This window comes from Pyxicephalus adspersus, chromosome 6 (assembly GCF_032062135.1).
Source record: "Pyxicephalus adspersus chromosome 6, UCB_Pads_2.0, whole genome shotgun sequence".
NCBI lineage: Eukaryota > Metazoa > Chordata > Amphibia > Anura > Pyxicephalidae > Pyxicephalus > Pyxicephalus adspersus.
The window spans coordinates 35946265-35971099 of NC_092863.1; the positions used below are offsets into that span (position 1 = coordinate 35946265).

General features: G+C 37.3%; 2 protein-coding genes across 6 annotated transcripts in view; one reads left to right on the forward strand and one right to left on the reverse strand.

The window, feature by feature from the left end:
* Positions 1–793: 793 nt before the first annotated feature.
* Positions 794–12554, forward strand: LOC140333529 (rab5 GDP/GTP exchange factor-like). 2 transcript variants are annotated; one of them, XM_072415246.1, is made up of 9 exons: positions 794–878; positions 4587–4804; positions 6035–6165; positions 6746–6891; positions 7800–7869; positions 8823–8955; positions 9304–9395; positions 9717–9973; positions 12024–12554. In XM_072415246.1, the coding sequence occupies exons 2-9, from the start codon at positions 4590–4592 to the stop codon at positions 12330–12332; spliced, it is 1353 nt and encodes a 450-aa protein (XP_072271347.1). In that variant the 5' UTR covers positions 794–878; positions 4587–4589; the 3' UTR covers positions 12333–12554. The 2 variants fall into 2 exon arrangements, with proteins under 2 accessions (XP_072271347.1, XP_072271348.1); XM_072415247.1 differs by lacking the exon at positions 794–878 and adding an exon at positions 1035–1053.
* A 3154-nt stretch (positions 12555–15708) lies between these two features.
* The window catches only part of MORC2 (MORC family CW-type zinc finger 2), a 39233-nt gene continuing 30106 nt past the window's right edge, over positions 15709–24835 (reverse strand). For all 4 annotated transcript variants that reach the window (XM_072415250.1, XM_072415251.1, XM_072415249.1 and 1 more), the window contains 11 exons: positions 24116–24221; positions 23316–23448; positions 22675–22725; positions 22199–22573; positions 21546–21692; positions 20965–21067; positions 20330–20471; positions 18984–19157; positions 18097–18190; positions 16805–16993; positions 15709–16051 (listed from right to left, as the gene is read on the reverse strand). In XM_072415250.1, the coding sequence (XP_072271351.1) occupies positions 15983–16051; positions 16805–16993; positions 18097–18190; positions 18984–19157; positions 20330–20471; positions 20965–21067; positions 21546–21692; positions 22199–22573; positions 22675–22725; positions 23316–23448; positions 24116–24221 (1583 nt within the window). In that variant the 3' untranslated portion in view covers positions 15709–15982. The remainder of the gene's footprint in view (positions 16052–16804; positions 16994–18096; positions 18191–18983; positions 19158–20329; positions 20472–20964; positions 21068–21545; positions 21693–22198; positions 22574–22674; positions 22726–23315; positions 23449–24115; positions 24222–24835) is intronic.

Genomic DNA, 24835 nt, shown 5'->3' on the forward strand with positions numbered 1-24835 from the left:
TTCTGCCCCAGATAAAGGGCCGGGGAGAACCCTGGATAGCTCAGTAAGGGTTTGTTCAGACACCGGGGGATTCTGCTAACCCAGCTTTCCTGAAATCAAAGCAATGCTGAGTCGGTGTCCTTGTTTTATTATTCTTGTTTTATATAGCTGGGTTTGGTTTATACAGATGGGTTTGCTCGTTGGGTTTTTGAGATAATTTTCTGCTTATTTTAGCACTAGGCCTGAACCTAACACACATAGGACAAATACTAAATAAAATGAAATGGTAAACCTTTGGACATTTTTCCAGCACCCGGCTGAACATCATAGTACAGGGCGATGGACACAGTGATAACCCTGACAAATAGATAATCACCCAGAAATCTTTCATCTCTAATAAGTTATTTGCTAATAAAGGGCCAATGAACAGGGGAAGGGGGGCAGCTTCCAGAGGTGACAACATTGGTGACAACAATAGTGACATTCCTCTCAGGCTGGACTTTGCGTACAGAAGAAGTAAATAGAAATCTCTCCAATGGGGCAGATAAGGAAAAACATGAAGTGGCATGCGTTCAATCATTCCCATAGGTTTATCTATACTTCATATTTATTTACACAGCACCTCTGACAAACACCAACAGTCTCGGCATTTTACCTCAGGCGCCCTGAGTTCTGCTCACACTATTCCCCTCCCTCTGGCATAACAAGAATCCGTCCTTGTGCCTCATCCTCCTGCCACTTATCTACCCCTGTAAATGTAATCTAATCGCCAGGAAGGCTAACATACACAGAGAGGAGGAGAGGAAAACGCGCACACACACCACTTCCGGCCCCCCGAGCAGGAAGGAGCGATCAGCTGACGGCCGGACACGTGACCTTACGGTGACAGGCGCAGCAGAGTGAGTGTGGGCTCCCCCTGAATTGCCTCCATAGAGGGCGGGGCGGCTCAGGTTGGGGTATTGGGGGTGGGGTGGGGGTATATTTGTCATGACAGCTCCGGGTGCTGCAGGCCCATCTGTCAGGACACCATTAGACGCTCGCAATGTTTGTGTAGATGATATTTCCCCAGCAGTGGTAATGGGATGATAAGATTGAAGTTTGAATTATATGTCAGCACTCAGGGGAAGAATTATAAAGAACAATGCTAGAATATTCCTGAGGAGGGGCAATGTGCTTGGAATGTAACTAGTGATGGGTGAATGTAATTGGAAACAATGAATAGATATGGGTGAATGTACATTAGAAAGAATGAATAGACATGGGTGAATGTACATTGAAAAGTATGAATAGACATGCGTGAATGTACATTGGAAAGTATGAATAGACACGGATGAATGTACATTGGAAAGTATGAATAGACACAGGTGAATGTACATTGGAAAGTATGAATAGACATGGGTGAATGTACATTGACGCTTTACATACAGAAGGTGAATTCTGTGTGAATGAGTCTCCCCTGCAATTTGTGGTGCTGGGCAGATTATCAAAGTAATGTGAATTAGTAGAAAATTAAGATTGTTGCTGAAACTTTTTAAATGAAAATCCCTGTTTTGTTCCTGACTTTGGCGCTGGTTGGGCTGCAATTCACACAGACTCGCGGCTTCTTTTATAATTACCCGTTGTGTGGTCACATGTAGGAATGCTGGGATATGTAGTCTGCCAGCTACTATGGGGGTCACATGACTGACCCCTCCACCAGCTGAGCCCAGGGATGGGATGTAGTGTAGTGTAGTGAATAATGTCGTTGTGTATCTCCAATGTGCATGATATCATATTATCTACTCACACTACATCTTCATTTCCCATGGAGGAGAGGCTCCCTGCAGTGATGCCACTCCTGTATCCCATTATGTCCATGCAAAAACTGTTCTTTGGTGTGAAGGGTTCTTCAACCAGAAAGATGACAGGCCAGGTGATTTACAGCTAGTTGAAGATATACAATACATTGGATGTTTTGTGGCTCTCACTTTCTCAAAGTTTACATGTAGAACTTGGCTATAGGTTTTAGGGTCTGTTACTGTTACATTTCACATGGTCAGGTTAAAAAGACATAAGTCCCCCAAGTTCAACCACTAGGGAAATAAACATATCCCAGATATAAACCTTATAGGCAGTTGATCCAGAGGAAAGCAAAATAACCCCTGGTTCAAATTGCTCCAACAGTAAAAAAAAAAAAAAAATGATTCCATGAGGCAATTCTACATTGATTCAACAAAATCTACTGTTGTAAGCCACATTAAAAATCTATAGCTACATTTTACTAATAACACGTTCGGTGCTGTGATTGTGCTGTAAATCGGGGCTGGCCAATGCAGCTGAATTTAGCGTAATATGCTTTTCAGTCATAAAACATAGAAGTTCCTTGTTATGTTTGTAGAATGTGGGAAAATACACATGCACCTAGGTTGCTCCTGTAAAATTTGGAAAGGTCTATATAATTAGAAAAGGATTATTAGTTTATTTTTATTTATAGCGCTTTCCTTCCTGGTATCAAAGTGTGGCCCTCCTGCTGTGCCTTACAAGTTATACCATAAAAGACAATTGTTGAACCTTCTGGGAGACCATGGAGAGGTCTTTGACGTAAATAAACCCACGGTTTGAAGTGGAACAAGCTGAATGACTGACTGCTTGGGAAAATGTGTGAATCATTTAAAATGCTGTTGTACCTGTGATAGCTCAGTAAATGTGTTGTAGGGCTGTTCTTGTGTTTTGAATTGCCAGAACTAATATAAGGCTTTGTGCACTTTAAGGCACACAAAACATACTGCTTTTGTTTGTTTTCCACCCACATTTTTTAAAAGATGTTGGAAACAACCAATTAGGTTTGTGTACAGTGTTTGTAAGGAAATGCTTGGCATCCCATTGGCTGATATGATCATTAAGAACATTTTTGTTTCCTTGGTATGCTAGATCTACAGATTCGTGTTGTCCAGTAACTAATGATAGAAGTAGTGCACTTATTTCTGACATTTTTTTTTATTGTTTTTTTAGTTGACTGACCTACATGCTGATTTAAATTCCTTGGTTACTTTTTAAATAAGTAGCCCTGGAACAACTGAATAAAAAATGTATAATTGTGTGTATATAATGACATTCTGAATCATTTGAAATCAACCTTTTAAATCATGATCAGAACATTAAGTGAGGGAAAATCCCGCAGTGGGAACACTTGTTCAACGAAACTCTAGAATTAAAATTGGGTTCATTTAAAAGAGATTTTCTCCTATTTTCCTGTTCCATCGCATTACTGGGATGCACATTGGAAAGAATTACCTGTATTTTAACCTTTCCCTGCTATGTACTTGACTAAGTAAACAAACCTGTGGCTAGGTATAAACTTTAAGCTGTTGCACAAGGATCAAGAAGAGATGCCAGAAATACCGAATATCCTGTTTATAAATATGGGTTGTTATTTTTAAAGGATACCTACACTGGGAGAAAGAAGGCTGTCACTGCTGACGTAAAAATTCTAATTACATACCTCACTATGACTACAATACTTTCTGAATCTCTCATCTAGAACAAGTATACTTTGCCAGAACTCCACATCTCTATACATGTTCCAAGTTTGTGCTGAAAAAAGTATAAAGTCTCTGCATGAGCACCAGACAAATAGCCCTTTTGAAGAAGGAGAGGTCAGCAGTGGCAGCTTCCATAAAGTTTCCTTAAAGCCGAATTTCAGGAATAAAGCTCCCAAAAACAACATATGGACTTTTTTGTTTAGTTTTCTTATTATTCTCCATTGGGGAGGTAAGTACATTCCTCTTCCATGGGACATTCAGGATTTTGGGACGTAATAGTCATCACTAGTAGGGAATGATGTCTAGGCATGATACTGCCGCAAGGAGGAGTAGCCTCATGTAGCAAATGAATTAGGTAAGTAAAAGTGTTTTTGTTTTTTACATCATCCAACCATCATTTCTGATCTATGGCTGAAACTAAAGCTGCGTACACACGTGCAATTTTTGTGGTTGGAAAGGATCTTTCACGATCCTTTCCAAAGACAAAGGACTACACGATGCATGAACGGTGCTGTACATACAGCACCGTTCTGCTCTATGGAGAGGGGAGGGGGAGAACCACGAAGCGGCACCCTGCTGCGCACTCTCCCCCTTCCCTTGCATTAGGATTGGTTGTCTTTCATCGTTCGTGGATCCGCCAAGACGGATCCACGGACTATGAACGATGCCGACTGTACACACGCCAGATTCTCGCCCGATATCTGGCCGATGCCGATTAAAAATCTGACGTGTGTACGCAGCTTAAGAATCGGCTGGCTGTCTTTGGCTCCAGTGCTGTTTGAATTACTGACCAAAAACAAACTTGTAGCAAGTCAAGTAATTGGAACTATGTACATATTTCTTTTGTCACTTAGAAAGCATTATAGATGGGGGGTGCAGCATGATAGCTGAGCATTTGCTGGAGGAGGTTAGCAATAGCTGTATTTATTCACAAACTAAATGTGGGCCCTGAATAATTTATTAGGAACATCTGGTATACTATAACGTATATAAAATTAATTTTATTTTGACATCTCTTTAATTTTTTTTTTTCAAGGATTAAATTAAGTTCTGCTGATTCTTTTTGTATGTTTCTCATTCCTACAGACCATGAGTTCTGTTTCACCAGGACAGGAACATGTTGCGTTTCCCCCCATACAAAATCTCTCCCTTATTCACAATGACTATGAACCTTTCCAAGGACTTGTCTTCAAACCAGAGATGTGCAGAAAAGATTGTGGCTTCTATGGAAACCCTGCATGGCATGGCTATTGTTCCAGATGCTGGATCCAAAAGCGACAGCAGACTCAGCCCCTTACAAATGGGTAAGTACTAGTCCATCATTCATAAGGTGCATGTATAGATATTGTGTTGTTTCAAGCACCCAGTGTGTGTGGTATGCATATACAAGTCTGCTCTGCAAAAATTCAATTAGAAGTTACCGGTAGCAACAAAATGCAACTAAATTAGAGAGGGACACAAAAAAGGTGTATCTGGCTAATTAAGGTATTTTTGGATGTTCAGATTCTACATAGGGTGTAATGTTAAGCAGTAAGTGCAAGATAGGGTTGCAGACTGTGCATCTATTGTTTGGTATGTTGGACATAGGGGTTAGGGTATTTTTTGTTTTCCCGAATACCAATTGAAAAATAATCTTGGTTTTTACTTGGGTCACACTAGTGGGAAGTTCTCATGTAAAGTGTGTAACAAACTATTGCCTTTTGATAACTAAGAGTTTGTTACACAGTTTTCACAGGACACAGTGCCATCTATTGGTGGTCAACAACCTTTTCTAAAAGATCGTTTTCAAAAAAATCAAAAGTAGAAAATATCTTACCTGTAAAAAAGAAAAAAAGATTTACATCTGAGCCCAAGCAATCTATTAAGTGAATTCTATTGGATAGTGAATGCTAGCAGTAACTGACACATTACATTTTAAAGTAGATTACCTGCCTCTTCAGGTTAAAAATACCTACCTTTATTGATATTCTTATTGGTTCATATTCAGGTATATGTAGTTTGCATATCAGTTGCATTTGCCCAATCAAAGCAAAACAGCATTGAGACACGTCATCAGCATTTAGTTTGAATAACAAAGTAGCAACTGGTAAATATCAGGGTGCCAATTAAGTTTGAGTTTTAGAATCCTGCTATAAAAATCCCTCCTATTACTGAAATTTCTCTGGATCAGATATGTCTTGAACTTATATTTGGGTAGAGACTGCAACCTCCTTATCAATTATAATGCAAGGCATTTTTAGATTTATTTGCATGTTCTATCAGTTCTGTTCCTGTGACTTTTGCTTTGCTGTAGAGATTACCTTTCATTAATAGATTTCCCTTTGTTATATTAACAGCTCTAGTCCTGAGCAAGATTGTTTACTTGCTTATTACAACCACTTGGTAAATCCAGTTATGCCACGCCTGATGTGTGGAGTTTTTCTTACACCACCTTGTGTAATTGTCAGGGTTCTCCTTTATGAGACCCATCCATAGTTTTATTATTTTGGAGCTACAAAATATATATAGGACAGCTTTTTACTTTTTTTTTTCAGTTTTAGGCATCACAATACACTTCTCTGTAAACCAGATGCGGGTCCAGGTTATCAACACCATACCTCTAGCAACAATAATGTCAACAGAAAGCAGTATGTTGGCCCACAAAATGAAGATCTTGTTGCCAAAGGTAAGTTGTTTAGTTTCAGAACCATGAAACATGAAATCAACCATTCAAACATGACTGAACTCCTAAATAGTACATCATTGTTTAATATCTGCAGTTTGGACAGTCGTGCTTATTCTAGAAATGCTCCCTTCCCACCCCCCTTCCTTGTTGCAGCATTTATTTATTTGATTGGTCACTTATTCTGAGGGGGGCTTGTTAGTAAATATTTTGGATGCTCCAGTTGTATGCTTGGGCTTTTCAGGCCAAACATCTGTTTTACATTATAGAAAGTAGTTATATTATAACTTATTTAATTTAAATTAATATTTTAGTAAGAGTTTGTATGCTACATAACCAATAAATAATGTTGTGGCCCATTTTACGTAGATTAAAACTTGTTGTGTATGATTGGTATAAGTCAATTGTTTATGGTGGTGTGTCACTTTCATTTCCATGGAGGAGGCAGTGTTTTGGGTTCCTGCACAGATACATATTTCTAGGTTTGTAGGTGCGCTTTTACTGAAACTTGTCATATGAAGGTTTATTAATCCTATGTTTATCATCAGACAATGACTAACTTGTAATTTTTATTACTCCACAGGTTCTGTGCACCCTCCCTTTCACTCCCACCTTCTTTCTCTGGGTCAAGGGAATTTTTCAGACTTTCTAAAAGCCCTTCATGGACCTGAGGCACAAGCATTACTGACACATTGCACTAATTTCATTCAAAGGATACAAAATGCAAATGTAAGTCCTTTATTCCAAATTTAAAAATAGCTTGTTTTTTATCAGAAAATATTGCTGTTACTTGTCATTACAATTAATGTACGAAGTGTATCTTTAGAGAGAAGATTTTAGTTTAGGATAGCGTGGAGGAAGGTTACACTTTATTGTATAGTTTTTATTGCAGTCTGTGTCCAACTGGTCCCTCTTTGGGGGATTTCCTTTAACTTGCTGTTGCATTGCTAAGACTATATGAAAGAAAATCTCTCCAGTGGTGCACAGACAACAGAAAATAACCTGATGGGGCTTATTCCTTCTCTACTCTATCCAAAACATAAAGGTTTCCCTGGGAAAAATAAGGGAAACCTAAAAGATTATCAGGTGCAAACCCAAACGATAGTATGTGTACTATAAATGCCAGCTATTACACCTACTACACTTATGAGTATTTATGGGCGTTTCTGTATTTATAACAGGTTTTACTAACATAATGAAATACTCCCCCCCAAAAAAAAGATTTGTGCCTATACCAATAGGGGAAAATAGACACACTACACAGATGGAAGTTGCCAAATAATTTGGATTGCTGGAATGGCAAGCTTTATCATTTAAAGCAGAGAAAGGTTTGTCTTCATATATTGGGAAGCTCAAATATATGCTTGTTCACAGCATATTGGTTGAAATATCTGTGAGGAATTCTTCATATTTATTCAAAACTATAACTAGTAGTTTATCTAGTAGTAGTGGTTGGAATGTAATGGTAAAGATATTTCTTTACCCAATCAGACAACAGATGAAACTTAATAGCTGTTTTTATTGTATACTGTGTATGTGTGTTTTATCTAAGTGGACAGTATGAAAGAAATGGTCATATGTACCATAACCCTTTAGATCAAGTCCTTAACTTGTAGTGTTTTATAAATGTATTGCAGAATCTTACTGTGGATAGAATAGCAGAAGATGTTCAAGCTTTATATAAGCAAATTGGGGACCAAATTCCTGGTGAGTAATTGGATTTCTTTGACAATATATTCTCATCCGTTTTTACTTCTTTTAACTCTAGTGTCATGAAAATGATATCTTAACCCACACATCATGCAGTTTATAAAATGTATCATACATGTCAGAAAGCTACAGATTTTTGAAAATATAGGTACGTAAAGATGGCATTACATGATCGCTCGCTATCCAGGGTCCTTGACACGATTAATGTAAATCTGTCCTGAATACATGTAAATATGTTCTATTTATTCAACCTGATTTGAGTACCTGAACATGCATGTCTATGTATGGGGCATCTGGTAAAGCATTTTATACAGTAACTGACACCATGCTGCCAAATAACACATTGAGACAAACATCTGTCCTAATTGCATTTATTAAAAAATTGTACCAGTTATGATCTACATCCAAATTCAACTTAAGAACAAACCTACAGTCCCTATCTGGTATGTAACCTGGGGACTACCTGTATATTCAAATCATTATAAGTGATTGTCATTTCAAGTTACAAGTACCTGATTGGGTTTCTGCATACTTAGAAGAAGGCCTAAACTTTGTATAGATCATTATTATACAACAACACTATCTGACTTTTATTAAGTCATCTTAACTTTGTGGTAGTAAAATGAGCTCTAGATGTACTCCTGATCATTTATTTTTGCTGATTAGATGCCTATTACAATGCATGCTGGGAGATTCACATCACAAGTTGGAGGCAGCCCCATCAAGTCTCTGCTTTCCTGTATCCCTATAATTAAAGAAGCTGGCTTTTTTATATTCAATAAACCTTTATTCACCAGGATGAATACTCAACACACATGGTGTTCATGGTTCAGGACAGCAGATCGTCTAGATTAAACTGATGGTTATATCCTTAAAATATTAATACGTAACATGTAATTTCACTGTAAAATGGTAATGTGTTAATGAATTGAACATTTGATGTTTTCCAGATACCTCAGAGGAAAAAGATCGATTACTGGATAATATTGAGAAACTAATCATGACTCGTTTGTACAAGTCTGTTTTCTGTATGGATGATCCACACGAGGAGCAGAAAGATCTCTCACTTCAGAATCATATTAGGTGCGCAATTATTAAAAGCCTTCTATATTTACTTCTCCAGAAATCCTTGCTGATCCTAATAGGCATTGATTTTATTTTGTTTTTGCTGGAGGCAATGGGAAGCAAACCAGATGGTGATATGGGTGATCTGTAAGTAGAGAGCTTTGTGAAAAAATGTGAGCTGTAGTAACTTGAAACTTGGTGATTTGCTGCATGTATCCAGGGACTATTAGTAATTAACTGCATATAATTACATTTCGGGAAGTCAACAAAACAGTCATGTTCAGCATATTCTTCATGTGTGTGTGTGTGTGTGTCATGTTGGCCGTGCATTCTGCAAGTAATCTTTAAAGATGTTTTTTTCTTTAGATCACTGAGCTGGGTTACTCCAAAAATCCTTCAGTTTTCTTTGTGTGAACATGATAAAGAAGTCGCTGATCAGATTGCCAGTGCTGTTTCGGGTCAGTGAAGTATATATTTTTTTTTACCAATGAGTTGTAAGTAAAATAGGTAAATCTGTACATGCCAGATTCAGCCAGTAATCACGCGTTGAGTGAGTGGTATGTAGACCCTTGTATCCTTGTGGTGTACATGTCAGTGTTTGTTTGGCTGCTGGTGATAATTGATCCCTGTCCAGTCAGCTCTAGATAAATGACAGTGAAACTAAATAGGCTTATATTGTTCATATTCATATTTTTCTCAATCCATGTAAAATATTTTGTGTATTTTTGTACCTAAAAAAAAAAAAAATTAGTAACCATAACATTCTCGTTCTTTTGTAGCTCTGTTAGAAATAGATTCCAAGAGGGCTCCACAAGACAAGTTGTCCTGTGTGACAAAGGCTTGTGACCACCTTTTCAGAGCCATAAAAGCATCTACAAAGGAGCCGGCTAACACTGATGACCTCATATCTGGCCTTGTCTACATCACTATTAAGGCAAATCCACCTCGTCTTTTTTCTAATTTAAAGTATATCACCAGATTCTGCAATCCCAAGAGACTAATGACGGGAAAGTGTGCCTACTGGTTTACCAATTTTGTGAGTATTTGACAATTAGGTTTGGCAGGCTTTCTGTTGCTAATGCAGTATGCATGTGACTTCCGTTTAAAACACCTTTGAGATCTTTCCAAATTCCACTGACATATAAAGTTTACTTGCAGTTGACCCTCTCTTGACCTTTATTTCACCAGCATCAAGTTTCCTTTGCATTTCAGTTGATATTTATGTGGCGGTAAGTTGTACTAGTACAAGCACAAGCAAGCTGACATTAGCACTTTAGCAGCCAATTTAGCAAATTATAGAGTAACAATGGCATGCAAAGTACAGGAATTCATAGCATTGAGTAGTTTTGAACATTAAACCATACTGTAATGAGAAAATAAGTAGACTGCTACCACAATGCATATGTTATGTTGGCTGAAATACATTGACTTACTGACCTAAACCAAGTATGCATGTTAGTTCTAACTTTCTTCTGTTTTCACTAGCTACATTCTTGTTCCAGGTCTGTTCTTTGGAAGTATGTGTGAGATTTTTGGAAGGAACTTGGCAATAGCAGCCTCTATATTTCTGTATCTTTAAATACAGATTTATTATGAAACAATAATGGTTTTGTGTCAAATGATTAGTTAAACTGCTACCAAGCTGGCTTTGGAAATTCTGTCAGATACCAAAGTGAACAAATTGCTGCCTTATAAGCTTACCCCTGAGTAGTCAAAAATCATCTATTACTCCTAATTACCCTGATTCATTAACAGTTTTTATTTTGCATACAGCTGCACAGCATATTTTAGTTTATGTGCTTTACAACACTGCTAAAACAGATTGTGACCTTCAGATCTGTGATGTAAAGTGATAACATTTATTATGAACTTTTATAGCTAATAACGTGGGAAACCTGGAACAGCTCAGATTCAGTTTGTCATCACTGTAGTTTAGTGGTCACATGAATATATGGACATTGTAAAATAACACTTGTCAAGAGAAATATGTGGTCTGCCGTTACTGGCCACCTTCTGACAACACTAGTTACCTTGCAATGTGTGATTTTATTAAGCCTTTGTCCTTGACCCTAAACAAGCTTTCAGCAAATGAAAGAGAATTTTTTCTTAACCTATACATGAAACAAGGCCAATAAATATAATAATCAGGCTTATAAAAGATTAATAGTTTTCCCTTTGTAAACCTAACTTTCTATAAAGATAACTATAGAACATAGGAGTCGAAGGTGAGAGGTCATCTGAAGTCTGGCAGTTGTTTCTCTGACAACTACCTTACAGCATGCTGATAACACATGTTGTCTGGCAAGTGTGAATAACAGAACCACATACTGTAGCAAAGCCTCAGAAAGAATTTCAACAAGGTCTGTGTTTAATATTGTTTTATAAGTTGAAAGATGGATCATCCTTTGTTCAGGGAGTTGGCCGGGCAACATCAATCAGATCTCAGGGGGCCTCTCATGGCATCTAAATGTTCTTTGCTACATGATACATTTTTGAACAGATTTTTTAAAAATATGATTTCCTGTGTAACAGATGGAACCCCATTACTTTGTTCTCAAGGGCTAATCTTATGTCATTTGCACAGACCACAGGGAATGACATAATGGATTTAAATGCAATAGTAATATGTCCCACGCTCATGGTTTGTTAAATAAGTTGCTGTAACTAATTGTACTAAAATGATCATTATTGTGAAAATTAGCATTTTAGGTGAACTCTATGGGGTTAAAGCTGAATGATTTACCTTTAGAAACAAATTATTGGGCTTGATGATGATTAAATTACCAGGGCTTGATGATTCCTAATAAACATAGTGGGGAGCATTTCTATTGGCTGGTATAAGGCTGTGTACACACGCTAAATAATTATCACCCAAAATAATTATAATAGTCTCCAATATAAATCTGTTGTTTGTACAGAGGTTATCACCGTCATTTTTTGATCTGTCATGGTGTATCGCTGGCACAGGTAACAGCTGCTAGAAGACATTTTTTAACATATTCTAGAACGGTAATGAACTAATTTTAGACAGGAAGTGAAAAACTGGTGATCAGTTACTAAATAATCATTTTGTTTGCCCTATTTAGTGTTCTGCATCATCTTACATTGAGACTATGAATTTTTCATCTCTTGGACTCACAGAGGAGGAGTTTAATCATCTAATGGAGCAGAAGTCAAAAGGATGTTACATGACTGGAAGTAATATACAGGGCACAGTGCAGCAGATGGAGGACAACAAGCAACATTTGGCCGTCCTGCAGCACCGTCAGGAGATTCTGTTCCAAAAGGCAGAGAGCCTGCTTAGAGAAATAAATGACTGGCATGTGGCTTTACAAGCTGAAGTCCAGGAACTCTTGCACAAATTCCCTCTGGAAATTAAGCATCAGACAAACTAAAAGCGGTACTTGAGAAAATGTGAAATTTCCTACTCTGCTGCTATTGACTGTGAGCTTTCAAATGAAGGAGACGTCTGACTGATGAAACCGCATCGGATATTTCTTATCGTTAGACTGATTTATTAACACTAATAACATTTTTATATATGCTTTATTCTAAAATCAGTTATGTTTATTGTTAAGTCATATGTATGTATAAAATTAAAATTTTGATCAAATTAAGTGCAGCCTGGGTACATTTAATAGTTTTTGGCCTGTAGCAAAATGGAAGAAATACTTCAGTTTATTTTTACCTTGCTTTGACTTTAGGATCCCCCTTTAGGCATTGGAGGGCCAAAATGTTAAATGGAAGTTCAAGTAGCATAAATACGGTTCCATAAATATGCATGCTGGCATCGCTCATATTTTAATAATGTCAGCATGACTAATATTATCTTCTGGCAAAATGGCATTTGGATAAAATTTAGGCCAATGAAGCCCTTGAACTCTAAAGCACTAGACTAGTACACATACCCCTTGTGACAAAAATCCAAGTATACATCCTCACTGTCATGGAAATCATACAAGCATATTACGACTTGTCATACAAGAGATTGTGACCCGCTGCCTCGGTAAGTGGGACAACATAGCTGGTAAGTTAATTAAAAAAGCTTTAAAATAAATGAAGCAAAAAACAAAAGTTTCTCATTATAGAACATATCATGTATGCAGTATGGTCCTGGCAAAGAATCTCATTTTATATAACTAGCTGAATATGTATTGTAAAAAGCATACCAATATCATTGCTCCCTGAACTTGGCTGGAATCTGGTAAAAGTTTACATTGTCCGAGTAGCTGATTATTCCGGTTGTATTGCTTATTATGTACCACATTCCTCTGGCAGTGTTTGCTGAACTCTTCATCAGGTAAAATGCCAAGCAATGGCCAACCTTGAAAACTTCAAACATTACTAGATAAAAAAAAAACTATTGGTTTTTTAGACATATAACTAACAAATATACTTAGCGTGTATTAGGTAAACCAGGTATGACCACCTTTTGCTTTCATACTATTCAGAATTTCAGGAGTGAATAAGTTGTAATGTGTTTTAAAAAACATGTTCTGCACCCACAGAACTGTTGCTCTCTAGGAATTTTTTTTTCAATCTTCATTTAGATTATTAATGTTTGGTTAAATATCTGGCATGTTTAAGTAGTGCTGCATATAGAATTTACATTTTGAGCAATTGCATTAATGAAGGTCACCACCAATTCTATAGTTATTTTGCATATATAATACTGGTAAAATTAGCAATGAAATCCCAGAGGGCCACAGTGCTGTGGTTAACAATGCTTGCGATTGCTTAACGTTGGTGTTGATTGAAGCACTGTGCAGAGGGTGTATAGAACTGCTGTAGATGTAGGGCATTGCACTTGGTGCTAGAGTGGTCCATTCCTCCGACATGCTATCTACACTGTATTTTACCCCTAGCTTACAGATCAAATCAAAAAGATTCACACCTTCACTAGTTTATAGAAACCTGGCTGAATGTCACTAACAACAAATCTTTAGTGGGACGTTATTGTGGATGGTAGTAGACAGGGCTCAGTATTTGAGTGCATTATCTGGTATATGCTCAGTCTAGTGGCACGCATGTTATTGATAACATGACTGTAAACTGGGATGAAGTGAGTGTTAGGCAGTTTAGGATGAGGATAAGGATCATGCTGGATTGTATCTCATAGTTGATGTAGCATTGTAGAAGTAATATAAATAACCGTGTACTACTAATTCAGAGTAAACGCAGTAGCCTATTTTTCATATTCAGTAAATATAATATGTGTTAACTACTCAAATGTGTTTATCACAATTCACATCCATCAGTGTTTTTCCTAACAAAGTGATCATCTTTTTGTCTTTTACAGCAGCCTAGAAGCATCTCTTTTTGGGACTTCAGAAGGCACAATCATATTTTTGTTTTTTGTACAAAAATTTTTGCCTTGGCTGTATTATACAGGAATACTCACTCAGGGTAACTTAGACCCCTGCTGCTCCCACACAGTGATTAGCCAGAATAAAGATCTTTCACACGGTGGTCCTCTTACCTTCTGACTCAATGGTAAAAGAAGCCTTTAGTCTCAAACTGATCAGCCCCTCATAGACCTGCTTAGATATCTGTCAGAACATTGGGCCTGATTTATTCAAGCTCTCCAAGGCTGGAGATGGTACACTTTCTTTAGTGAAGCTAGGTGATCAAGCAAACCTGGAATAGATCTTGTCCAGGATTCAAAACATTTACTGGCAAATACCCCATGACTTTAAAGAAGCCATTCCTAAGAGCTGTTTCTCACCCAGGGTTCCTCCAGAGGATGCTAAACTGTTCCTTAACGCCCCTGGAGGTATGAATATTAAGTATTTTAAATGTAAAAGCGGTACATTTAAAAATACTTAGTATTTTAAATTTCCCAGCCAGCACCTGCTTCTCCTGGCCTTGCATCCCCAAGTTCACACGCTGGGGACGCAGATGCTGGCCAGCATTACAAGGGCAAGATGCTGGGCAACGCTGGAGGACGCCGTTAGCACCGCTTATCAGGTAAGCTTTTTAAACTCCCTGGCAATTCTACCCCTAGTGTGGCTCGGGGGTTACCGCTTTTGGTACTGCAAATTAACCCTGAGCCACACTCGGGATTATCGCTAAGGAGGTTAAAGCAGAACTAAAGTTAAAATAAAAAACAACACACCTACCTTTAATCCCATATCCATCGGGAGGTTTCTTTGATTGGGTTCCGTGTTGTCCTGGTATCCTTCTTCGGTACGGCGATTGCTCTGGTCACCTGATCTCGCACTACGCAGGCGTGAGATCAGGTGATGTACATCGGGAAAAAGATTGCCATCTCATTGTGCATGTGCAAGATCAGCTAAAATAGGGTGTTGCACTTCAAATAAATAAATAAAATTTTTACTTTAATAAAGCCCTTTCATGCAAAGTAAATATTTTGAGTTTAGGTCCGCTTTAAGCAATGAGCAATTTGTTCTTCACAGGTCACTATAACGGACACCATTGATCTTTTTGGCTATCTGTAAGGGTGACTTTCTTCCCACTGGCCAACAATGTAGGAGGCATTCTTCCCAATGACAATCCCACTAATACTGCAGTTATAATAATAATAGCAGGGGTTCCCTGATAACCTGAAAGTTATTTCAAGTGTTCTTCCATGTTAAAAAGGTTGAGACACACTGATCTAACCTGTAAAATCACCTAAGGCTCGAGGATCGATTTTTTTTTTATAAAAAGGTATTTATGAAAGTTTTCAGTTACGGTGAAACGACAGGAGATAATTTTTGCTGATTAGTTACTGATAGTTACTGATCCACTTTAAATCAACAGGCCGACTCCTTTCTTTGTAAGAAGGATTTATAAACCACCTAAAGTACTTTGTTTTCCAGTAAAAAATAAATATTTATAAACAAAGAAATGAACTACAATGTTTAAAACTTTAAGAAAAGCACATGCCTGGTATGTAAAAACCATGAAAACATAGGAAACTGTAACATCATAATATATGTCTGCCCAGGAAATCGGGCTGGACCCCTTTGGCACTCCCATGTAACTGGGGAGGGGCAAATCAGCTTATTCAGTCCCTCATCAAATTTAAGTAGTTTCAGTCAGGTCAGTCCCCTCTTGCTATTAGGTCTTCTATGTAAGCATCCAGTTCATCATCTGTATTTATATCAATGTCCTGGAAAAACAAGAACACAGGTTAAAGGTTGTGTACTAAAGTAAAAACTAATATAACAAATAGTGCTAGTATTTAATCAAACAAGTATGTGCAGTTTTAGATTTCAGGTTTGGTCTTTTGTATTAGGATCCAAGTTTAGTTATTAACTTGCTGGGAACTACTCATCCCCCCCCCCCCCCCCACCTCCATTCTTTTTTCTGTTTCTATTTCGCAACCAGTTTGCTTAGCGTGCACATATATTATAGACTACAACTAATAATAATTAGTAATAATTATTCCCCACTACATCTCCAGCAGACCCGAAGCCCATTAAAAGAATTCACTGACAAGGGCAAACTATCCCTGTTTATTGTACATCACTGCGTAATATGTTGGCACTAAATAAACAGTTTAATGTTGTGTCAGACAAACTTGTGATGTGAGAGGATGAACAACACACAGCCTGCATAGATAGAAATTAGTCTTTTCAACCCTAAATTGTGTGTAGAGGGGTTTGTTTTTGTTAGTTATGGATGAAGTAGTAAACTTCCTTAATTTTTTCACTAAATTTCAAGTTTGGCCCCTGACATGGTCTAAGTTTTTAATTTCGGCTCCCTTGTATTTGATTTGACACCCCTGTTCTAGTATGTTCTGACATTTTGTTTTTTCTCTAAAAATTGCAGAAGTCACTGTATTATAAAATGCTTTCTTGAACATTTTAGAAAGATAAGAGTATCTTACAATAGTGGTCATTTATTGAAGGGTGCATCTCACCTCTTGAACTTTCTGTAGTAGTGAAACAATGTTTGTTCTTAATTTTTGCAGCTTCTCTTCAGATTCTTTTAACTTATTTTCTGTGTTGCGCTGGAGCTCTTCACTGGCTTTAGCACGCAAATCAGCTCGATTTTTGTACGAGTTGCACAGATTCTGTAAACCCACTTCATACTGCTTGAAATATTCCTTCTACAAATAGAGAGGAGTAGATTTCATGAGAACAGCAAGAGGACTGGGGTTCTGTCACTGGTTACTATATATACATAGTTTGTATGTCTCATGGGTGTCCTAAAATATTTGCAAATAATTTTATTTTACCAAAAGTTTTTGTTTCTGGTTAGAGACCAAACAAAGGCAATAGAAGGCATTATGGTGTAGTCATACTCTTCCAGCACCTTACATAATATGTTTATCCTGATTTCAGCACGCACTTTGAGGTCTGTGGTTCTATCTTTATCAATTTACAACATGATGTAACAACAGGATATATTTATAAATAGCTCTGTGAATGTTACAATATTAATATAAAGGCCAACTTTGTGACTCCAGCTGGCTGTATAACAAAGAATATGAATTGTTGGTATGGTGAACAGACCACCAGTTACCACTGTACATAGCAGGCATTCACCTACTGGCTGCTTGTTGTAAGTTCCAAAGTACCATTTGCCTATGTTGAGATAATGCCTTTATTTATTAATTTGATTCTGCTATATTCACCCAACAGAACAACAGCAAGCTTCATAAAACAGCAAAGCCTCCAGCAAAATAATCACAACCTGCACACTTCCAGTAAATCAGATGGTTGTACCTTTGCACAACACTGTTGTTACACCCACCAGCCTTTAGGGCACAGTAGTGACTGGAGGGTGAGAACCATTGTGGGCCGATGGGGACATAGGAATCCAACACACTCTGAAGTTTGTTAGATGTAAAGATTCTGTAACACAGCTTTCTTATTACAAACAGATGGGCTAAGGAAAAAGTGTAAACAGCTATATATACATTTATAGTGAGAGACATCATGTGAATTAAAGTAACATGTATACCAGCTGTCTTGATCTACAGAAAAAGAAACATGCAATCTCATAATACCAGTTTAACAAATTCTACACAAACAGGCACTATCCATACATACTTGTTTAGACAAATTCAATCGATTTGCTGGTTAAGGCAAAGGAAAGTAATTTTGAAATTAACAGCTTATGATCATATTTGCAGTAAAAGTTAAATCACTACTCTTATATACACAAGTTCAATACAGATGTGCTGTCACTGCTGTGCACCTCACTCACCAAAGGAAAGGCTATAAGGTCTTCGGCGCTCATTGTGCTCAGTTCATTCTTGGTTATATGAAAATTGGGTGGTAGGAAATACCTTAAGCAGTTCCTAAATTGAAAAGGAAACGTCCATCAAAATATAGCAAAAACATTTCTCACTTGTATCAGCAATTTCAAATTTATAATTGTTTTAGGACCCATACAACGCAAATTTTAGCCAAGTCTCCCAGAAAAACGAATGATTTTGTACATCAGCAATTTTACTTTTAATCAACACTAAAACCTTAACAAAACTGGTGATATACTAAACATCGATTTTTTCTTTTTTACACCAAAAAAGGAATTGTCTGACACAGGAAAAGTTCTGACCTACCGGAAACCGGGAAGGCAAGAGGTTTCCTTGAAAATTTGATAAACCTGAAAACCTGAATCAGAGTTCCATTTGGATAGCAGCATGGTGATGGCTTAAAAAATAAAGAATAAATACTTACCTGGTACCACCTGCGTCCTTCGGTGTCCAGCCTATCTGATCCCTCCCATCCTCTGGCCAAGTCCTCTTGCTTGGATTGGTCCAACAGCGAGTGTGCTGATTTATCCCAGCAGTTCCCAGTCAGTGTATAGGTGGGTGCCTGGGAGCGTGGCAGGAATTTTAAATTTCATTTGTATTGGATTCAATACAAAATAACTGTATTGAATCCAATACAAAGTAAACATCATTATATATATATATATATATATATATACACACACACACACAGATTTTTTTTAAAGTTTATTAATACATTTATAAAAATATTGGGCATGTTTCGATTGCAATGTAAAATGAATTCATGAAAGACAATGTACCGATTTTAGACATATAAATCTGGACAGAAATTAAGTGCCCAGGAGGTTAAACGTACCTTAAAACTTGTGCAAGTTGTTCCACCTGTGGAAGGCTACCACTTGGTTCCGTAGTGTCAGGTTCTATTCTGCTGTTGTCAGAGGTAGAGGGTTCAGCTACCTGTGTATCTGGTGTTGGATGTTCTGGTGACGGTGGCCTCATTAGTCTAACATCATCGCTACCCTTCTCCACCCTAAGAATAAAAAAATTTACACCGTTTACAAAATTTCTAATTTTACTCAGTAAAACCATTCATTCAAAATTATTTAGATGATTTGATACATAGTACACTTGTGGTGAGGCAAGGAAATAAGTCAGGCTAGGGTAGGTATGCTAGAATAGACGTGCATATAGCAGATCACCGACATTGCAATGCTTCTGAATTGTGTTTTATATGAAGGGATGTGACATCATAGCGTTATCACCTAGAGTGGAAGCTAGGACACAGCTAAAACAGCTCTGACCTGCCTCATTCTGCAGCAGCACATCACTACTAATGTGATCTAGTTCTGACTGATTGTAGCCAGCAATAAATGTGTTGTGCACAGAAGAATGGGAGGGGAAGGGGATCATCTGTTGCTGCACAGCTTCATTTATTATTCTAAATTTTTAATTAATAATGTTTCTTCAAGTGCAAACAGAAAGAATGTAAACACTATGTTAAAAAACACAAATCACATACTAAAGCTAAAAAAAACCAAACCTTTCAAAAATAATCCCCAGACTAACTTTGAATGATCTGGATAAACATTTGTGTATACTTTTCAAGAACTAAATGCTCACCTAAAGTGGACATACCACTGAGAGATTATGTAAATTGTAATTGCTCTTTAGAAAGAGCTAGCAATGGCAGCTTTCATAATCTCTCATAGAAATTAACATTAATTTTAAATGTTTTCAAGTTAGTGCAAGGTCATTAGAATGTTTAGCAATCACAAATCAGCCATTGTGCCAACTTCCCAGGTCAGTCTGAATTATTCTTAATGTTATACTAACAATATACGCAAACCTTTTTCATGTGCTGCAATGTATTTTTTGAAAGGGGAATAAAGCTCTCCTAAAGTAAAAGGCTGTACCATTGTGCTGTGTTACATAAATCTAATATACATCTGCAATAAAAGATAGTTTGCAAAAAATAAAAATAAACAATAATTCCCCTCCATTCCAGTTTTTTGGGAAGTAACGTCATTCTCGAAGGACTTCAAGTGCTTGGTGGCCAACAGTGACATCACCCACACCAATCAGATAGGAGGTAATTGCTGGTTATACTTACATTTATGCATATATTTTTGAAATGAAAACATACGCAAGTGGTGAAATATCACTAAGATTTGCAAACTCAACGCATTCACAAACAAATCTTACCATCGATCCCGTGGCGTTTTGTCTGTGGGAACATAGTCAAACTTCACCTTCCAGCGAACACCCTCTGTCCCAGCTACTACATTAGTTACACGCCCTGTGAACCACTCCTTGTTTACACGCACTTCTACATGTAAACCTTTATCTGAGGAAAGGTAAAAGTGGTTATTGGGACTGCAAATAAATGTAATTCTCTAGAAATTATAATAATAATTATTATTATTATTCCTAATATTAATAATAATAATCAGGATTTATATAGCACCAACATATTACGCAGTGCTGTACATTAAATTATTCATATCAAAGACCTACAGCGAATTTAGTCTCAAATACATATTTTTATGTTAAATGCATTCATTTTTTCTACTTTTTAACCCCTTACAGAGATCTCTTGACAATGCATTTATATTTTTTTCTTCTTGGTGCCATCTTTACATCAGGTGTCATTCAGAGTCTGTATCTTCACCTGGACCCATATTAAAACTCTTAGTTTGTAATATGTTGGAGCTATATAAATACTGTTTATTAATAACAATAATAATAATAATAATATTAGTTCACCATCTGGCTGAAAATAATAAATATGTTATACTATTTAGTAAGCGCATTACAAGCTTTATAATTTGCTTTATTACCTTTTTGTGCGGCTTTAGTAGATATAAGGTCATCAGCACCTGGACTGTCTGTCTGCTGCAAAAATTGCAATGACATAGGAGAATCAGACACCGAGTCTTTAGCCTGCAGAGAAAAGTCACATATGAGTTTTAAAAGGCAATACGGGCCTAACACACATATCCAACACATTTTATCAGTAAGGGAAGCCCAAAAAAATAAAAAATAAAAAGAATAACAGTTTGTTGCACAGTAGAAATGTAGAGTTTTGGACAAATGTTAAAGTTTTCACGTGATTAAACCAAATAGATTTCCTCAAACACAGCATTTTTTGCACTCCTGGTAAAATAATTTTACTATCATTGATGGAAAGTACATAATCTCAGCATGCCCTAAATGACTGGTCATGGCACATTCTACTATGTCTAGTGCACTCCAACTCCTTCCCCTTAGGTTTACATCTAGAAGACTGCATTGCTTCAGCTCATGTACTTTTTTAATAGTTTCACAAGCAGCCAGGTTCGATATGATTTTCCTGTATTTTTGGAGTTACCATGTAGACCTGAAAAAAATGCATGTAAATTTATTAGGAAGTTACTCTTACCTTCACCTCGACTTCATTCGGCTCTTTTACATCAGCTAGCTTTGACCGTTTTGCCCTCTCGGGTTTGGGAATTGGCACAATATCTTCCCCCTCATCTTCTTCTACAACTACTATATGTTGAGAAGTTCTCTTTCTTACACTGGTCACCTACATTCAGAAAAATATCATATTTGAGGAAGAGGCTTATGAGATGGTTTTAAAGAAGAATTATACTTGTCAACGGTAGTGAGCTTTTGACAAAATCTGCAGGTATGCCACCCTGCAGCAATGACAGGTCAACAAAACAACAGAAGAGCTAAAACTCTTTTTTGGTAACGTTCAAATGCAGATATCACAATTTTCCTAGCCGCACAACAAGAAAGCTACTGCAACCACACGCCATCTAAAGCATAGATGATACGAATTGAAACCTTTCACAAATTGCAGCAAGTATTCACCCACAGGAGAGATAGTCAAGATCCAAGCTTTATGGACTAGTTCCATGCGCAAGCAAAATGATAGCAAAGCAATATACTCAAATGCTTTCCTCCAGGAACATTTAAAGACTGGGAAATCACTGTAGAGCCCAAAAGGTACATGATGCTAGCATTTTATTCTATTAACCCCCAAGGAATTTTTTTTATTAAATCATACAGCAGTAGGTGCTGCCTTACCACAGGGCTTTTACTTGGAGCAGGTTTCTTTGCTGGCAGGGACTTGGAACTTTTCACATTTAAAGAGGACATTAGTGTGGGTTTAAAAGAACGAGCTGATTGCAGAACACTAGGTTTGGATATGGATGGAGATTTCACAAATGGTATTATTTTGTTAATGTTCTTAGTAGTGCTGTTAGTTTTGGCAGAAGTAACAGGTTCAGGTTGGGCTCTTGATGTGCTGGCCCTTTCACAGTTCAGCACTCGTGTAGAATCCATTTTCTTCACTTCACTGCTGCTTCGTGGGGAGGGAGCTGGCGGTGGTTTAATCTCTTTCAATACTGCCGGCAGAGGTGGTGATTTTGGTCGTAGTGAACGAGTAGATGGCACAGATGGCTGCGTGAGAACATGAAACATGTTAGGACTAAGTATATAAAAACTAAGACTAAATAAAACAGACAAAAAAATTAAACAAAAAACTTTTAACTAATGCTAACCTCCAAAGGGAGCTTCTTTAGGTCTGCACTAGAGCGCACTGTTGACAGTTTCTGTAGAAAAAAATCAAAAACATGTAAACATGTTAGTAATCGTTACATCAATTACATTTCCACCCTAAAATCAACCACATGGATGATAATTAAGGATCATTATGACAAAACCAACACATTTAAACAGAATTAGGCCTATAACATGTGTATATATATATATATATATATATATATATATATATATATATATATATTTATTTAAGTAGTGTTTTAAAACCTCTCCATTTATGTCCACATAGAATGGTTTGCAGTCTTATTAATGCTACTAAAGCAACTAAAGCTTCTTGCCATTTTCAAAAACAGTTGCCAGCCTTAGAATTAAACTTTTTTTCAAATGTTTTCTGAGACTTTGGGAAATAGCAAGCAGCAGGCTCTGAAAGTTGAGATCTGCTTGCAGGATGGTTTAAGCAACTATCAGTGGAAGTGGAAATATAGATTATATAGTTTTCCATTGTACTTCCTTGATGTGAAAAACAACTGGTAAAAGGTTAACATTACAGAACATTCACAATAAATAACCTTGAGTAGATATATAAATACATGTTCCATGATACAAACACTGCCCATTAGTATGCTGCTATAATAAACACCTCAAGAGCTTCCAGCTTCTCCTGCTGCTGTTTGATCTTCTCACTTAGATGCTTTTTCTTCTCATCTTGTGTTACCATTTCTTTCTTAAGGATTCCAATAGGAAGTTTTTGTTTTAACTCACAAGCTTCACATCTGAAACAGAACAGGTATGTTACCAACTAGTTAACTTTTTTTTTTTCACTGCAATCACTCTACAAATTATTCATAAATCTGGCCATAACTAAAAGCTCAATGTATTTGTTTGCTTGTTAAAGGGGAGTGGGTGATGGTAAAGACCTGTATAATACCCAAAGTTCCATGGAGACATAGGTTTTCTATAAAGTTTAGAACAGCAGTGTTCGTGCCCAATTCATGATTAATAAAAATAATTTTGTCATCTAGATTAAATGGGTATCAATAAAGATCCACTAAATGTATCGAATAGTCTGGTTATGGTATGATCTATAGTACCATAAGCTGTAGATAGGAGTTACTTCAGGTTTCGTGTATACAGGAGTAATTTTAAGGGTTCCTCTAGGGCAGGGGTCGGCAAACGCCGGTCTTTAGGCCAGATACGGGCTAGCTGGTAGTTGGTTCCGGCCTAATGCTAGCCGGCAAAAGTGGCCATAAAAGTTTGCCGACCCCTGCTCCAAGGCAAACAGTTTAGGGAAGACTACTATAATATCAGCGATATGTATAGTTATAAGGTACACAACATTAAAAGTATCAGAAACACATTTCCAGGATTTCACAGGTTTATTTGTGTCTTTGAAAATGATTTTATATGTATACACAAAGCATATTCTGTCAGTGTACAAACCTATCCTGTTCTACATCAGGATTCAAAGCGCAGACCCAGGTGTCAGGATATTCTTTATCTACAGTGCTCAGCTGGAAGGGAAGTGTCCGCCACTTCAAACACAGGTCTGAAAAGAACAAAGCACATTTCATATGAAGTAAAACTACATAATTATTTAAAATCTGAACATTTAGCTCTGGTTTATGCTTAAAAGTGGGACTAAACCTGGTCAACTCACTTGTCCCCATTCCAGCGCCGGGTACCTTCATCTTCCTTCTTTTCCTTGACCATCTTTATTGGTCATGCTTAAATGATATAACTCCCAAGCAAGAGAGTGGGAGTTTATTTATCCCAGCACACTCAAGGGAAGCCAGAATTGCTGGGTTTCCCAGACAACCAAAGCAGACCTTGTGCATGCGCAGTTTAGCTTTGGTTACAGAAACCTCTGAGCATTCAAGCATGTAAGATGCAGTATTGCAGAAGGGACATCACCTATCCCTTTTTGCAATAATGGCCTGGCTAATCAGACAAACTTTAGTTTAGTTAACTTTAGTTCCATTTTAACGTTAGCTACAGAAGCATGAAGTAAACATCAACACTGTCCTAACCCTAACATTCAGCTCCACACACCTAACACAGTAGTCATTACTGGGCCTTCACATTTTATGCTAAAAAGCTTACAGCACTACATTGCAAAGACCTGCTCCCCCCCCCCCCCCCCCCCACTCTCAAATCTGAAGG

Excerpts from the sequence above, each read along its gene's own strand:
- LOC140333529 (XM_072415246.1), top strand. The coding sequence starts at position 4,590 with ATGAGTTCTGTTTCACCAGGACAGGAACATGTTGCGTTTCCCCCCATA. Across the intron at positions 8,956-9,303 it reads TCACTTCAGAATCATATTAG|ATCACTGAGCTGGGTTACTC; the intron begins GTGCGCAATTAT and ends TTTTTTCTTTAG. Across the intron at positions 9,396-9,716 it reads GATTGCCAGTGCTGTTTCGG|CTCTGTTAGAAATAGATTCC; the intron begins GTCAGTGAAGTA and ends GTTCTTTTGTAG.